This window comes from Bufo gargarizans, chromosome 1 (genome assembly GCF_014858855.1).
Source record: "Bufo gargarizans isolate SCDJY-AF-19 chromosome 1, ASM1485885v1, whole genome shotgun sequence".
In the NCBI taxonomy this organism is placed as follows: domain Eukaryota; kingdom Metazoa; phylum Chordata; class Amphibia; order Anura; family Bufonidae; genus Bufo; species Bufo gargarizans.
The window spans coordinates 315,793,281-315,808,453 of record NC_058080.1 but is presented as its reverse complement, the minus strand read 5'-3'; the positions used below and the strand labels follow the sequence as shown (position 1 = coordinate 315,808,453).

Sequence of the window (15,173 nt, the reverse complement as noted above, 5' to 3'; positions counted from 1 at the left end):
CACTCCAAGACAGAGCATGCTGCTTCTTTTTTCCGCAGCGTGGGAAAAAAAAGCAAGTTCTGCCCCCCCCTGAAATGAATGGGAGGCTTTTTAGAGGTGTTTTTTGGCGCAGAAAACGCATACAATGTTTTTGGCCCCTTTCACACGAACGAGTTTTCCGCGCGGGTGCAATGTGTGACGTGAATATATAGCACCCGCACTGAATACTGACCCATTCATTTCAATAGGTCTGTGTACATGAGCGTTTTTTTTAACGCATCAGTTCTGCGGTTTTTTTTTCAACGCAGCATGTTCTATATTCTGTGTTTTTCATGCAGCCTTGGCCCCAAAGAAGTGAATGGGGCTTCAGTGAAAAACGCATTGCAAACATTTAGCGTTTTTTACTGATGGTTGCTAAGAGATGTTGTTTGTAAACCTTCAGTTTTTTATCAAGCGCGAGAAAAACGCATTAAAACGCATTGCACTCGCATGGAAAAACTGAACGAAATCGCAGACAAAACTGACTGAACTTGCTTGCAAAATGGTGCGTGTTTCCCTGAACGCACCCGGACCTAATCCGTCACACTTGTGTGAAAGAGGCCTTTGTCTGTAGGTTCTGTAAAAATAATGAGGGCTGTAGTGTAGTGATTCAACATGGATATTTTATGCAATGTCTCTGTGGGGTCTTTTTATGGCAAATCTCAGTAAAAGTGAGCCTATACTGTAAAGATGGCCAGGAGAATATGGAAGGCATACACATACATTTCTACTTTCGCCTCAAGGACGAAACTCGGTGAATGCAAAACCAAGCAGTTCCAGCACAGCCCTCCTGAAGGCGGCCTGAACTACAACTACCGTCATGCTTTGCGCGACCCTGAGAGATTCCGCTTCCGCATTCCAGCAGGAAGCAGTCGGCACGTGTGTGACTTTCAGCTGCGGCCGCTCAGTCAGTGGAGACATGGAAGGGTTCAGCTCGGACTTCTCCCCGTCGGCTTCTGCCGCGGGCTCCGGCAAGATAGACACCGGCGCCATCATGGAACAAGTGAAGGTGCAGATCGCAGTGGCCAATGCGCAGGAGCTGCTGCAGGTGTGTACAGAGGCAGACACCTGACATGTCACCGCTGACCTTGTGCAGTGAGTCCGGCAGAGGAGAGCTAGGCTTTGGGGCTCTTAGGTGACTGCACTGTGAGTGCTTCCAGTGTGGGGGTCCCTTATACTGCTTCATGGAGGGGGCTCACATGTAGAGGCAGCTGTGATGAATGGAGCCCCCTGACCCCAGCAGCCCCACCATTAAAGCTCTAGAACAAATCAGTACCCATTTCTCCAGCGCCACTTTCTGATTGTAATCCTTCTGGGTAACCAAAACGCTGTATCGGCATGTGATCTCTACAGTCATTCTCTGATCTCAGCGGTACCACCACTGAGGCCACTGATTGGCTGCAGCAGTCATGTGCTTAGGCGGTACGTGACTTCTGCCCGGAAGTAAATAGTGACGCTCAGGGACTGGAGTGACACCGGACTGGTATTTGGGTTTATTATTATAAACCGGCACCATGCTGGACTACACCCTATAACCATTTCACAACGCATGTGTGTCAAAGCTATCAGAATGCAACTAGGATTGGATTACCCATCAAACCTTCATTCACACAGCCATTTCAGAAGTCCATGTGATTGATTATTTTAGGAATGATCACCTCACGCCTATCAATAGACATGGCTATTCCGAAATGGGACAGAATTGGGCATTGACCTGTATGGGTCAGTGTGCCATGATATATAGGATGTCTTCACAGGTGGCAGTAAAATCCACCAAAAAGTACACAGCATGAAGCCTTCCCCCATGTTCTTCTGTGGGGTTGAAGAATGTCGATCCCTGTCCTGTGTTTTGCTTAGTAAATAATGTTGGTGCGGCTTTTCTGAAACAGAATGTCTCCATTCATTTCAATGTGGGAGGTAATCCGCACAGAAATCTTAAAAAATAAAAATAAAAATCTGCATCAGATGTCCTAACATGTTGGATTAAAAATCACTGCAGTCGATGGGGAAGTTCACTGTACATTTGGTACTATGCCTGTCCATGCTGCTGGAACCCGCTATCTGGATGATAATTCTTCTCTTGCTCATATATATATACACACATGGGGCAGTCATTTATCGAACTGGCTTAGTTGCCCATAACAACCAATCAGATTCCTCCTTTCATTTTCCAAAGGAGCTGTCAAAAATGAAAGGTGGAATCTGAATGGTTGCTATGGGTAACTAAGCCAGGTCTACTTTTGATAAAGACCCCTATTGTGTTTGTAATGTTGTGTGTTACTGACCACTTCCTGCTCCTTTTCACAGCGGATGACTGATAAATGTTTTCGGAAATGTATTGGGAAACCAGGAGGATCACTGGACAATTCAGAGCAGGTGTGTAACTTGCATATTTTTTTTTTTCTTTATTTAAGGGGGTTGTCCAAGTTCCATAAAAGCTTGTGCAGCACGTGATAAAAAACCCACAGAAGCCCTTTTCTCCACTATGGCTTCCCTGCTGCAGCCAATCATTGGTGGATTTACATCCTGTGTACTGCTGAGGCCAGTGACTAGCTGCACGGGACATTGCTGCCGCAGCCAGGAAGCGGGGAAGGGGGCGAATATGGATCCTTATGGACTTATTGTATGACATTTACAGAGGCTTGCTGAGTTTTTATTGACCTCAGGAAAACCCCTTTAACAATAAGTCATGACATTTATATCAAGAGAATTATAAAAAACAATTCCCTTAACCCCATATCACCACCACATCTCCCCATGGAAGACTCTACTATTCCTTCTATCTTTTATTTTTCCCTTAACTCTCACTTCCCAAAAAAAAAGAGAATTGCAAAGAAATTACCGGTAGTTATTAAACACTGACGTTATTTATCTCTTCTCTCTTTCCTCTTCTTCTCTTCTTCTCTCTTGCCACATAGCCTAAAGCCTCATGCACACAGCCGTTGTTTGGGTCCACTTCCGAGCCGCTGTTTTGGCGGCTCGGATGTGGACCCATTCACTTCAATGGGGCCGCAAAAGATGTGTTGCTCCGTTACTTAGCCTCACTCATATAGCATATCCTATTCTTGTCCGCGCTTTGCGGACAAGAATAGGCATTTATATTGAAGGCTGTCCGTGCCGTTCCGCAAATTGTGGAACTCGCACGGACGCCATCTGTGATTTGCGTACCACAAAACACACCGTGGGCGTGAGGCCTAAGAATAACATTTGAGGATTTTCTATCATCAGATGTCAAAGAACAAATCCAGGGACCCGACCCCAGACTCTCCAAAACCTTGTTTGTTAAATCTACATGTCAAAGTCCCATCCATTTTTGTAGCTATGCCAATCTTACTTAACCCTGGTTTCACACGCGTTTGTCGCGCGTTTTTTGTAATAGTAAACGCGCGTTTGACAGCAGTGTTGTCCAATGAGTCTATGGCCCAAACGCGCGTCAAACGCCCCAAAAAAAGCTCCTGAACTTGTTTATGCGTCGGGCGTTTTACAGCGCGTTCAAACGCGCTGTAAAACGCTCAAGTGTGAACCAGGGCCATAGGAAAGCATTGGTTTTCACGTGTTGAGCGTTTTACAGCGCGTTTGAACGCGCTGTAAAACGCTCAGGTGTGAACTTAGGGTAAAGGTAACTTAGGTCCCTCTGTATACTTCCATCATTATTCTGCAGAGCAAGAACTTGTTAACATTTTAGGCTACTTTCACACTCGCGTTTGGTGCGGATCCGTTTGTATTATCTGTAACTTAGCCAAGACAGATCTGTCTTGAACACCTTTTGAAAGTCAATGGAGGACGGATCTGTTTTCTATTGTGCCAGATTGTGTCAGAGCAAACTGATCCATCCCCATTGACTTACATTGTAAGTCAGGACGGATCCGTTTGACTCACTTTCTTTAGACTGCAAGCAGCGTTGTGGTGTCCGCCTCCAGAGCGGAACGGAGACTGAACTGATGCATTCTGAGCACATACTTTTCCATTCAGAATGCATTAGGTAATACTGATCCGTTTTGGACCACTTGTGAGAGCCCTGAACGGATCTCACAAACGGAAAGCCAAAACGCCAGTGTGAAAGTAGCCTTAACATTTGCAATATATGTGTGAAAACCCAACAATTTCTCTATTACTAGGACTGAGCGATTAAATTAATTTGCCCCTTTGGTGCCAGGTGATGTTTTTTAAAAATAGAGTAGTCATATTATTTTCATCCAGAGCTGTGTATCAACATGTGTATTCTGTTCAGGGACTGACGAGAACTCAGCACAGGTTGTGCCAATACAGCGCACCAGATCACCCTACGAGCTTGACAAAAATGCAACAGATAACAGAATTATGTTGCTTTTTATTCTTTAGGCCAGTGTAATTACCGCAATAACATACAGGTAAAACTGGAAAAATTAGAATATCGTGCAAAGTTCATTTATTTCAGTAATGTAACTTAAAAGGTGAAACTAACATATGAGATAGACTCATTACATGCAAAGCAAGATATTTCAAGCCTTTATCTGTTATAATTTGGATGATTTTGGCTTATAGTTTATGAAACCCCAAAGTCCCAATCTCAGGTCCCCTTTGCTCAGGGGGTATGGAGTAATTAGCCGACTAGAGTGTGACACTTTGAGCCTAGAATATTGAACCTTTTCACAAAATTCTAATTTTAAGTTGCATTACTGAAATAAATGAACTTTTGCCCAATATTCTGTTTTTTTTTTTTTTTTTTTTTTTTTTTTTTTAGTTTCACGAGATATATATATATATATATATATACACATTTTTTTTTTTTTTTTTGCATTTTCTCATGCAAAAACAATTTTCTGTTACCACACACCCAAAAATAAGTTAATCTGTAAATTATATGTACTCCAAAGTGGTGACACTAAAAACTACAGTTCCTCCTGAAAATACAAGTTCTCATACGGCTACATTAAGAGAAAAATAAAAAAGTACAGGAAGAAAAAGAAAAACTAATGGTCTTTAATTTAAAAAAAATGGCAAATTCGCCCTTCCCTGCATGTCACATTTGAAACATTTGCATGGCATAATATGGTCAATTAACTGTACAGTAGTGATTGATCCTATGTGACCGAAGAGAACACTCTTCTGATTCCCAGTTACCTCTGACCTCAAGTGCATCTTCATAACATTTGCTGTTTCTTAACTTTTTATATATTATAGACAATAATCCCTAAAGAATTATCCACAGAAAACAAATCTTTATCTTCCATAGCTTTCAGCATGGGATGCAATTGGATATGTTGATAATGCACTCTAGTCGATATTTCATACTCAAAATCTCCTATAAGGGTAACTAAACCTTTTCTGAAAATACAAAGTGCCATCAGCGTTGATCAAACCCCCCCATGCACCTTCAGCTTTCATCGACTCTTCTCGGCTTTTGTCGTGAGCGGGGTACGGATCCATAGAAGGTATGTGGGATCACTACTTGCACAGTTCAGAATATGAGTGGAGCCAATGGAAGCTCGAGGGGGAGAACACGCTGAATAGCTCTGCTGCCTCTTCATTTTTTTCATCAAAGGTTAAGTTATCCTTTCATTTCCTCTTGGTGAAAAGTGACCTAATAATCTCAGCACTTGTACAAACATGTAAAGCGCAGTGCTCCTTTAACCTTAACCACTTGCCAGCCACCCCTTGACTATATACATCTGGGTGCTATGTATAGCATTACTCACAGAGGTTGTTGTAATTCTCTAACTAGGGCACTAGAGGGCACCAGAGTTCCTCTAGTGAATTTCCTATGGAAAATAAATACATAAAGTGATACATTGTAAAGCTGTGCCGCTGAAACCATAAACAATTAAGGGTACTTTCACACTAGCCTTTTTGTTTTCCGGTAATGAGGTCCATCGCGGGCTCAATACTGGAAAAAACTGATCCGTTTTATCCTAAAGCATTCTGAATGGAGAGCATCAGTTCAGTTCCTCTTATGTTTTTTGGACGGAGAAAATATTGCAGCATGCTGCAGTTTTCTCTCCGGCCCAAAATCCTGAACACTTGCCCGAATGCCGGCTCAGCATTAATTTAGTGTTCCGGCAAAATGGATCTGGCTTTTCGGTCTGCGTATGCGCAGTCCTTTAAAAATGCAAAACATTTTTTTTTAAATTCCAGATGACACCTGAGAGACGGATCCGGTATTGCAATGGATTTGTCATACGGATCCGTCTAACAAATGCCATCAGTTCCGGTGACGCCTCTGCCGCAAGTGTGAAAGTACCCTAAACCACACATGATTAGAAAGATTAAAATCTCTCAGACTAACATGGCGTAAATTATTATATTTATTATACTAGCTTATATTGCGCTCACATATTCTGCAGCACTTTACAGACATGATCATCACACTGTCCCCAATGGGGCTCACAATCTAAGGTCCCTATCTGTATGTCTGTAGAGTGTGGAAGGAAACCCATGTAAACACGGGGAGAACATACAAACTCGTGGGTTTCCTCCGGGTACTCCGGTTTCCTCTCACACTCTACAGACATACTGATGGGGACCTTAGATTATGAGCCCCATTGGGGACAGTGTGATGATAATGTCTGTAAAGTGCTGGGTTATATGTTAGCGCTATATAAGTGAGTATAATAATTTGGTCGTATTTATTTACTAATGTTGCGTAAATTAAGTCATAAAATAACTTAAGTGATTTTGTTCTGGTTGTAGACCCGCCGCTGCTCTGCCGCTTTCACAAACTGACATGGCACTCGCTATAAAACTATACTTGATATGCAAAACTTCCAAACTGAGCGCCTCAATATTGTATTACCTGGATCATGGCCTAACAGCCCTTGATTGGCACCGGTGATAACCTTTGAACAGAGTGCGTTTCCCTCACTTTACTACAGATAAAAATTTTAATTTGGCTCCTAAAGTTTTCAGGTTAGGAGCCAATGGCTCCTTGATAATTTTTTTTGTCTGGAGCCCTGCAAATTGTGGAACGCACACGGGCCAGCAATGTAGCCTAAGTCAGCTCGGAGCCAGCATGTTTTTAATACTAGGTGCCCTCCGGTAGGTAATGGTTGGTAACAGTAGGATATTATTCTGTAGGAAAAGATCACTCCTGAACAGTGACCAATGTTTCCTAGGATCCTTCTTATTTCTCTTCCACAAGCAACCATAACATTTAAAGTTCTGGTTGTTGTATAATCTGAATTGCGTTATGGATTCCGTTACCACAGACCATAGCACAATTTCATGACGGAATGCAGAGAGGACTCCAGGATAACGGAAACGGGACGGATCCGTTTTACAGGCCATAGACTTCTATTATGACGTAATGAATAACGGCATGCCTCTAAAGGCATTCCGTCATGGAATTGCATTATAGTCCGTGGTAACTAAATCCATAACGCAATTCAGATTATACCACAACCCGAACCCGAACTTCTAAATATGAAATTCGCTCATCCCTAATCAAAATGAAAGGAGATGGAACTTTAAAAAAAAAAAACTAGTTGCATGTTCTGCTGTTAACAATATTTAAAAAAAAAAAACTTTTATTTTTGCATTTTCACAAGCGTGAAGCAGCTAAAACCACAACATGCTGCTGTTTTGAAAATCCACACAGGTCAGTTTCCGCACGGAAATTTGCAAAGTATACATAGGATTTGTGTAATCTCATACACTCTGTTGGTACTGAACTACGCTGCGGGTGTGCAGGTGGCCTTAATATTTTGGGCATTTTATCAATCCTTCAATATATATCTTTCCAGATTCCAGCAGCTCAAACAAGTCCTTCATAGAGCCCTTTGAATGTTTCAACCATATGCATGATTTTTTTTTTTTTTTTTTTCATTTAATCAAAAACTGAAATGGCTCTGCTGATAAAAATTAATCAAAGATAGTTAATCTGGTCCTTTTTTTCCCTCTCCATGCTAGTTATTTTGATATTCCAGTAATGTTAACCCCTTCCTGCAGCAATTCTAATTTTTTTTTCCTTTTTGTTTTTTTGGCTCCCTGCCCCCAGAGCAATAACTTATATTATTTTATTTTTTATTTATTTTTTTATTACCTGTTCGCATAGACTTATGAGAGCTTGTTTTTTTTGCGGGACACTTTCTAATGGCATCATTTAATATTGCATAGAATGTAGTGGGAAGCTGGAAAAAAAAATGGGGTGGAGTTAGAAAAAAAAATTGCAATTTCACCACAGTTTTATGGATTTGGTTTTTAGAGAGCTTAATATGCAATAAAACGGACTTGTGCACTTCATTCTCTAGGTGGTACGATTAGGGCAATACCACATATGTATAGTTTTTCTTGCATTTTAATATGGGGGGAAAAAATTTGAATACAACAAAGTTTTACCATGACCCCCACAACTTACTTTTTTTTTTTTTTTTTGGTCTAGGGAGCTTGTATGAGGGCTCTTTGTGGGACGATCTGTACTTTTTATTTTTATTTTTTTTATTTTTATATATATATATATATTTATTTCTGGGGTGTGTAGTACGGATTATCATATGATATAGCTTTGTTACGTCTTCCTCTAACCATTCTGGGGTGTATATGATTTTTGGGAGGTAAAGTGATGAAAAACGGCAAATTGGCGGTTTTTATTTTTTTCCGTTATTCCATTCAACATATGGGATACTTTTTAAAAATATTTTAATAGTACGGGCATTTTTGCATGCGGCGATTGCCATGATGTAATATATATAGTTTTTTTCTTAATTTTGTGGAAAGGAAGTTGATTTAGAATTTTTATATTTTTTAACACGTTTTTTATTTACTTAGGTCCCCTAGTGGACCACAACATGAATTCATCAGATGCAATTTGTATCGGGTAATGACATTTTCTGCATTATCTTAAGCAGAAATGGCTATACAATAATTCCGTGCTGCCACCTGCTGGCCTGAATTGTGATATAAAAGTATTGAGCCTGGAAGTCTAGTACAGTCTCGGGCTGCTTACTGCAGTGAAACGCTTTCCCTGATCTCCACTGGGAGAGGCATTCCTGTCGGTTCCGTCAAAAAGGCTCAATGCCGGAAAAGAACTGATCAGGCATATCCCCAAGCATTCAGGATGCATAAGGATGTCATCAGATATATATACACAAACCAGCCTGTTAAGGTTGTGCCATCAACATCCATTTAACTGTATAATAGAAAGGTGAATCCATTTTCTATGTGAAAAGTTCAGTCATTTTGACTGATCAGGCAAAAGATAAAACGGCAGCATGCTACGGTTTTATCTCCAGCGAAAAAAACTGAAGACTTGCCTGAACGCCGGATCCAGCATTTTTTTCCATAGGAATGTATTAGTGCTGGATCCGGCACTGAAAATGCCGGATCCGTCCTTCTGGTCTGCGCATGCGCAGACATAAAAAAAGTGATAAAAAAATAAATGCCGCATCCGTTTTGACGGATGACGCCGGAAAGACTGATCTGGCATTTCAATGCATTTTTCTGACCAGGCATTTTTAAGACAGTCTTGCAAATGCCATCAGTTGGCATATGTTTTGCCGGATCTGCAACGGAACTAGGGTTGTTGCGGGTATCGAAATTTCGATACCCAATCGATACTTTTGTCCTGGTATTGATACAATACCGGGATTTTCTTTTTTTTTTTTTTCGATACTGGGCTGTGCTGCTGTGCAGTCTAGTATCACAGAACATGAGCGCACTGCTGTCGGTGCGCTCATAATCTCTCAGCAGCACAGGGTAGAAGGAAGCAGTCCTCCCTCCCCCCTGTGTGCTGCTGCTGCCACCAATGAGGAGAAAGGGGCGGGGCACTGCGCCACCCATGATAGGAATTTTCCTGGGTCCGGACTTTGTGAAGTAGCAGGCTACACAGAGCGGTGCCCAGAGATGTCCTAGCACCTATTATTCCTGGTATCTGCTCCGTTCGCCCGCTGTGCCCCATTACTGTCTCCTACTCCGTATGCTAATTACTATCGGAGCAATGGGGAAGAGACATCAGATTCTCTCCTGGGCGTTCCTCCTCCCTGCGCTGCGAATGGACAGTGCTACAGCCAGGGAGAAGGAACGCCCACTAGAGAAGCTGATGTCTCCTCCCCATTGCTCTGATGGTAATTAGCATACGGAGCAGGAGACAGTAATGGGGCACGGAACCCCCACTGATCATGAGAACAGGGGCCCCCATACCCCATGGAGCAGCTGGTCAGAAAATCGTTCTACTGCTTCATTTATTTCTGTGGGAGTGCTGGAGAGAGCCAAACTCTGGCATTCCCATTTAAATGAATTGAGCGGTGGTTAGCTTTTCAACCAGCTGCTCCATCCATTTCAGGGGGGCTTCACAGGATATGAGGCCCCTGTTCTCGTGATCGATGGAGGTCCCAGTGGTAAGACCCCCACTGATCTGATAATTAACCGGAATGCCCCCTAGTTTCACACAATTCCAGCCGAATCCCTGCACTAATGCCGGATACCTGCCGAGTCCCAGGTATCCAGATATACTGGATATGGTGTCTTCCAGAAGGCTGTTCCTCTTCTGGAAGAGTTTACCACTAGTGTGAAACTAGCCTAAACCATTCCAGTGCTTTGTACAACTCTTAATAGGGTTGGCATGTTGACTGCCTAGCGGCTGCAGGCCTCAGAGATTGCTACAGTTGTCAAGGGAAGGCTAGGGTGGTTAGTGAAATGGTGCACAGAACACTGGTCAAAGTAGACAAGGAGACCTGTTAGAAGAAGGTATCTGTGGGTTGGCCTGGAAAGAATAGTTATGTTCTACAGCGAGGGAGCTATGACTCTTTTCTGAACCCTGTAGCCCTTTAGTCATCAGCATGGTTATGTTACTGCTAAAACACCTGTATTACTGAAATGCAGTTATTGGCAGCATACAGTAGTAGTGCCTCTTTACAGTATGGTCCATGCTTCGCTCAGATGTCAGTCCCATTCATGTAAATAGCCCTCTGCTGCAATACCAATTGCGGTGAGGGGCCACAGTGCTCAGCAGGGCTCCACTGCTTCCTAAAACAGCTGATTGGTGGCAGTGTGGGACCTCAATAATGATATTGAGAACCTATCCTGAAGATATGAATATTCTGAGAAAACTCCTTTAATGTAATATCAATGGCTATTTTAGTAAAATATTATTTAGAAATGCAGTGTGAACGCAAGCCGTGAATATGCCTGGCAAGTGAACAATACAAGCGTGTGTCTACTTTTCCAGCAGTATTGTATCATCAAGTGTCAATGTCAGGCCTAAACTCCATCTTCAGATTGCTGTTTTGCTGCCAATGCCTGTGATTAAATTTCAATCACAAGTAAAACTTGTGCGTTACATTATTCTAGGTCTCGGTGAGATTTTGAATACCCATGTCGAAATGACTGAATTCTTTTTCTCCATAGAAATGCATTGCAATGTGTATGGACAGATACATGGACGCCTGGAATACAGTATCCCGAGCCTACAACACCAGACTACAGAGAGAGCGTGCTAAGATGTGACAAGAGCCAGAGCCACCTAACATCCAACAGAAATCCTGCACCCACTACGACTGGGAGTTCACCTCTCCGCTGCTAGGAAGCTGATCATAACCAGGATGGTCAACCTACATTGTATAGCTACTGGCAGTGAATGAGTTAAACGGACCCCCCCCCCCCCCCTCCTAATGGCTATGCCATTGATAAACCATATGGTTCATTAATCTGAAGAACATTTTTCCTTTACCTTAATAAAGATTTAAGGTTGTCTTCCCCTTCTAGAGCAGGAGTAGAACGTGGTTGACTTTGTGTTATGTCTCCCTATATCTATACCAGGCATCCTCAAGCTGCGGCCATCCAGCTGTTGCAAAACTACAACTCCCAGCGTGCCCAAACAGCCTACAAGTATCAGCCTACAGCAGGGCATTGTGGGAGTTGTAGTTTTACAACAGCTGGAGGGCCGCAGTTTGAGGATGCCTGCTCTATACCAATCTTTTAGTCTTTAATACAAATGTGCGGTGTGCTGCTTGTTGTTTATGCTATGACATAGGCCTCTTGCACGAACACCAACCGTGGGGCAGCGGATCGCGTACCCATTCACTTTAATGGGTCCGCAATCCACCTGTTCCTCAAAAAGATAGGACATGTTCTAGCTTTTTGCGGAACGGAAGTATGGGACGAAACCCCACGGAAGCACTCTGTAGTGGTTCCGTGCTTCCGGTCTTCACCATTCCGCATATCCGGATTTGCGGATCCATTCAAGTGATTGGGTCCGTGTCTGTGATGCGTAATGCCCACGGAAATGCGCCTGTGTATTGTGCGTCCGCAACACGGCCATAGAGGGCACACGTTCGTGTGAAAGAGGCCATATGCTGTTGAAACGGCTATTACTCAGGATTCCACTAGGCCAAGTTCTACGGTCATGTTGTTTTTGTAATATACATGCAGCAAGGGGACTCTACATGTCTTCTGAATACATAACTTACAGCTGCTGCTTTCACCCATCGTTCCTACGTTTGAGAACGAGAAGCCTTTCGTAGATGAATTAGTAGGCTGTTAAACATAAGACAACACGCACTGGAGACACTTGCTGTTTAATAGTATATTTTACTGGTTACACACTTGATCATAGACATCATATTCCTCACTGCAACACTGTTTTACAGATTTCCAAATGCCACATCTGTTCCGTCTGTATTGACAAGAATTCCTCATGTTTTATAGTCTTGGGATCATGATGGAAGCAGACATGGATGAATAAACTGATTTTGATTGACTTGTGTGTAGTGTGAATGTTAATTCTGGAAACCTTAACAGATGCACATTTATACAGTTTGTCTAGAACAAGGTATCACATCGTTTACCTGTATAGTGTCTGTAGATTGTTTATATATTGCTCTATGAATATTTACATGCATATTTGTGGTTTACACTATGGCAATCACATACACATGACAGAAGACAACATTTTCTGGGCATCGTGAGCTTCTTTAAGGTCACGTTTCCCAGGCTGCACTTCAGGCATGTTTGGTCAACGAACAGAATTGCTTCCTGACTTTATTAGGAATCATTACTCTGTATTGTATGAAGGTCTGTCTTATCTCAAAAAAGACACCATCGTCTTCCCTTATTCCATTTCATAACAGCATGGTTAATGATAACAGTTTGTTATATGTCAACTTTTTGGTTTGATGTTGCACATTTGTTTTGGTTCTATACATGCAACTCTATAAAAAGTTGCTGTTTAGGATTATGCCTTATTACCTCCTTATTTATCACTAATTTTTCACAGCATTCCTACTAAAGATTGACCTTTTTACCAAATAAATATCACTTTACTCATGTATGGAATAGTGTGTATAGATGGCATAGGCTCAGAATCACGATGCTGTCATAAGAGCAGGTCACATTTATTCATAGAAAATGCAGTCTACAGTTTCCATCTCATGCGTATGAGTGATCATGGCAGTAGAATGTCCTCTTAGTCGTTTCCAAGGTCTTAAGGCTAGCGGTTAAGCAGGCCGTGCACAGTTTTGATTTATCCAGTTTGGTCTGCCTCTCCCTGAGTTGTAATTCTCATAATCGTAAAGTCTGCCCAATCCAGTTACGGACAGAGGTCATTCTGGTGTAAACTCCTGGAAAGTATGGTCTTGCACAGCCATAGCCCCAGCTAGTTATTCCAGCTAGAAACCATCGACCAGACGGTTCTCTACATGCTAGAGGTCCACCAGCATCACCCTAAAATAAAGAGCAAAAAAAAGTTACTTTGCATCAACCATCCATACAGAAGGAAATCCGTAAAAAAAAAAAATTAAGTCTTCCATCTCGCACAAATTTGGTTTGGGGATAGTGTTTTTTTTTTTCTATTTAATTTTTTTGCTTGCCACTAAGATGCCACTGATAAAAATGCATTTGTTATTTTCCCCACTTTACTTTTTTTTTTACAGTTTTTTGCATTCACCAAAAAACTGAAAATGCTGCTAAAAGCAAACGGTGTGTATTGAAAAAATAAAAAAAAAAAACCACTCAAACAGGCATGTAAAAAAAAGCAACAATAAAACCACTTAATCCGCCATTAAGCCGGGCTGAAAATCAGATTTTCATGTGGCCAATTTGCAGCATTGTACAGTACTGGCAAAGTGGAGGAGATTAAAGGGAATCGGTCACCTCCCAAATGCATGTAAACCCGCCAGCAGTACCTCAGGGTAGCCCGCAGTGTAATACTGATCATACTTTTCATCCTGCCGTCTGATGCCGCATAAGGTCAGAAAACGATCTATTATCCTCCGTCTGTAAGGGGTTGTCTGGGTTCAGCACTGAACCCGGACATAACCCGTTCTTCACCCCTCCGGCCCTTCTGACTTGAGCATTGGAGCATTTTGTGCTCTGATGCTCCCCCTTGCCCTATGTGGAATGCCACAGGGCAAGGACCTTTTTGTTTTCATTTTACACTGCTAGGCTATGTACAAAAAAATAAAACGCACTGTAAATTGCTCTGCAGTGCAGATGTGAAATCTGTAGCTTGTCAATTTATGCTGCAGATGTCTCCTGTGTATTTCACCCTTTGCAATGGAGAGGTTTTTACATTGCTGAATCTGTGCATGTAACCACTTTAGGCGTCAGCAGTGATGTCAGTATGTACAGCACATGGCCAGTTATTGGTAACGCATATGGAGAAATACCTTGCAGCAGAGTTGAACAGTGATATAAGAAAGAAAGGTCTGACTATCGAGAAATTCAAAATGAACAAGTAAAAATAGAGTATGAGGCACATTTATTACGCCGGTCTTAATAAAGCCCCTGCCCTGGCGGAGGATCAGCCGAAGTTATGAAGAGGCGCAGACAACTACAAAACTTCAGCTTCCTAGCTGTCTTACATTTAGACCATTTTCTATGGCTAAAACGGGCGTAGAAAATGATGAATGAGAGGGGCCTCCTGGCCCGACCACGACATACCCACATTTTTAGACCTGGTGTGAGCAGGGAGAAGTTGCAGATAACTGCTGCAACAATTAGTTATCTGCACTTAAAATACACCTATATAATAAATGACCCCCTATGTTCTTTTAGGATGCATGATAAGAGTGAATGTCAGAAATTGGTCTGGTTGACCAAAGAAGAATGTTCCAGAGCAGGGATCGCAACCTTTGGCACCCCAGCTGCTGTGAAAGTGTATTGATTATTTCAAAGATACAACACATTTTAAATCACATTTTCATATATTCACTGCATGTGAATAATGCTATATAAATGCATACATA

The 15,173-nt window shown here is 42.1% G+C and overlaps 2 protein-coding genes across 3 annotated transcripts in view; one reads left to right on the top strand and one right to left on the bottom strand.

Annotated features, from left to right (window-relative positions):
* The first annotated feature begins 883 nt into the window (after positions 1-883).
* On the top strand, positions 884-12,688 carry TIMM13 (translocase of inner mitochondrial membrane 13). The gene is made up of 3 exons (XM_044305620.1): positions 884-1,066; positions 2,326-2,394; positions 11,338-12,688. Exons 1-3 carry the CDS (start codon positions 938-940, stop codon positions 11,434-11,436), a joined length of 297 nt encoding a protein of 98 aa, XP_044161555.1. The 5' UTR covers positions 884-937; the 3' UTR covers positions 11,437-12,688.
* TMPRSS9 (transmembrane serine protease 9) overlaps positions 12,506-15,173 on the bottom strand; it is a 239,511-nt gene continuing 236,843 nt past the window's right edge. For both annotated transcript variants that reach the window (XM_044305598.1, XM_044305607.1), the window contains exon 21: positions 12,506-13,650. In XM_044305598.1, the coding sequence (XP_044161533.1) occupies positions 13,489-13,650 (162 nt within the window). In that variant the 3' untranslated portion in view covers positions 12,506-13,488. The remainder of the gene's footprint in view (positions 13,651-15,173) is intronic.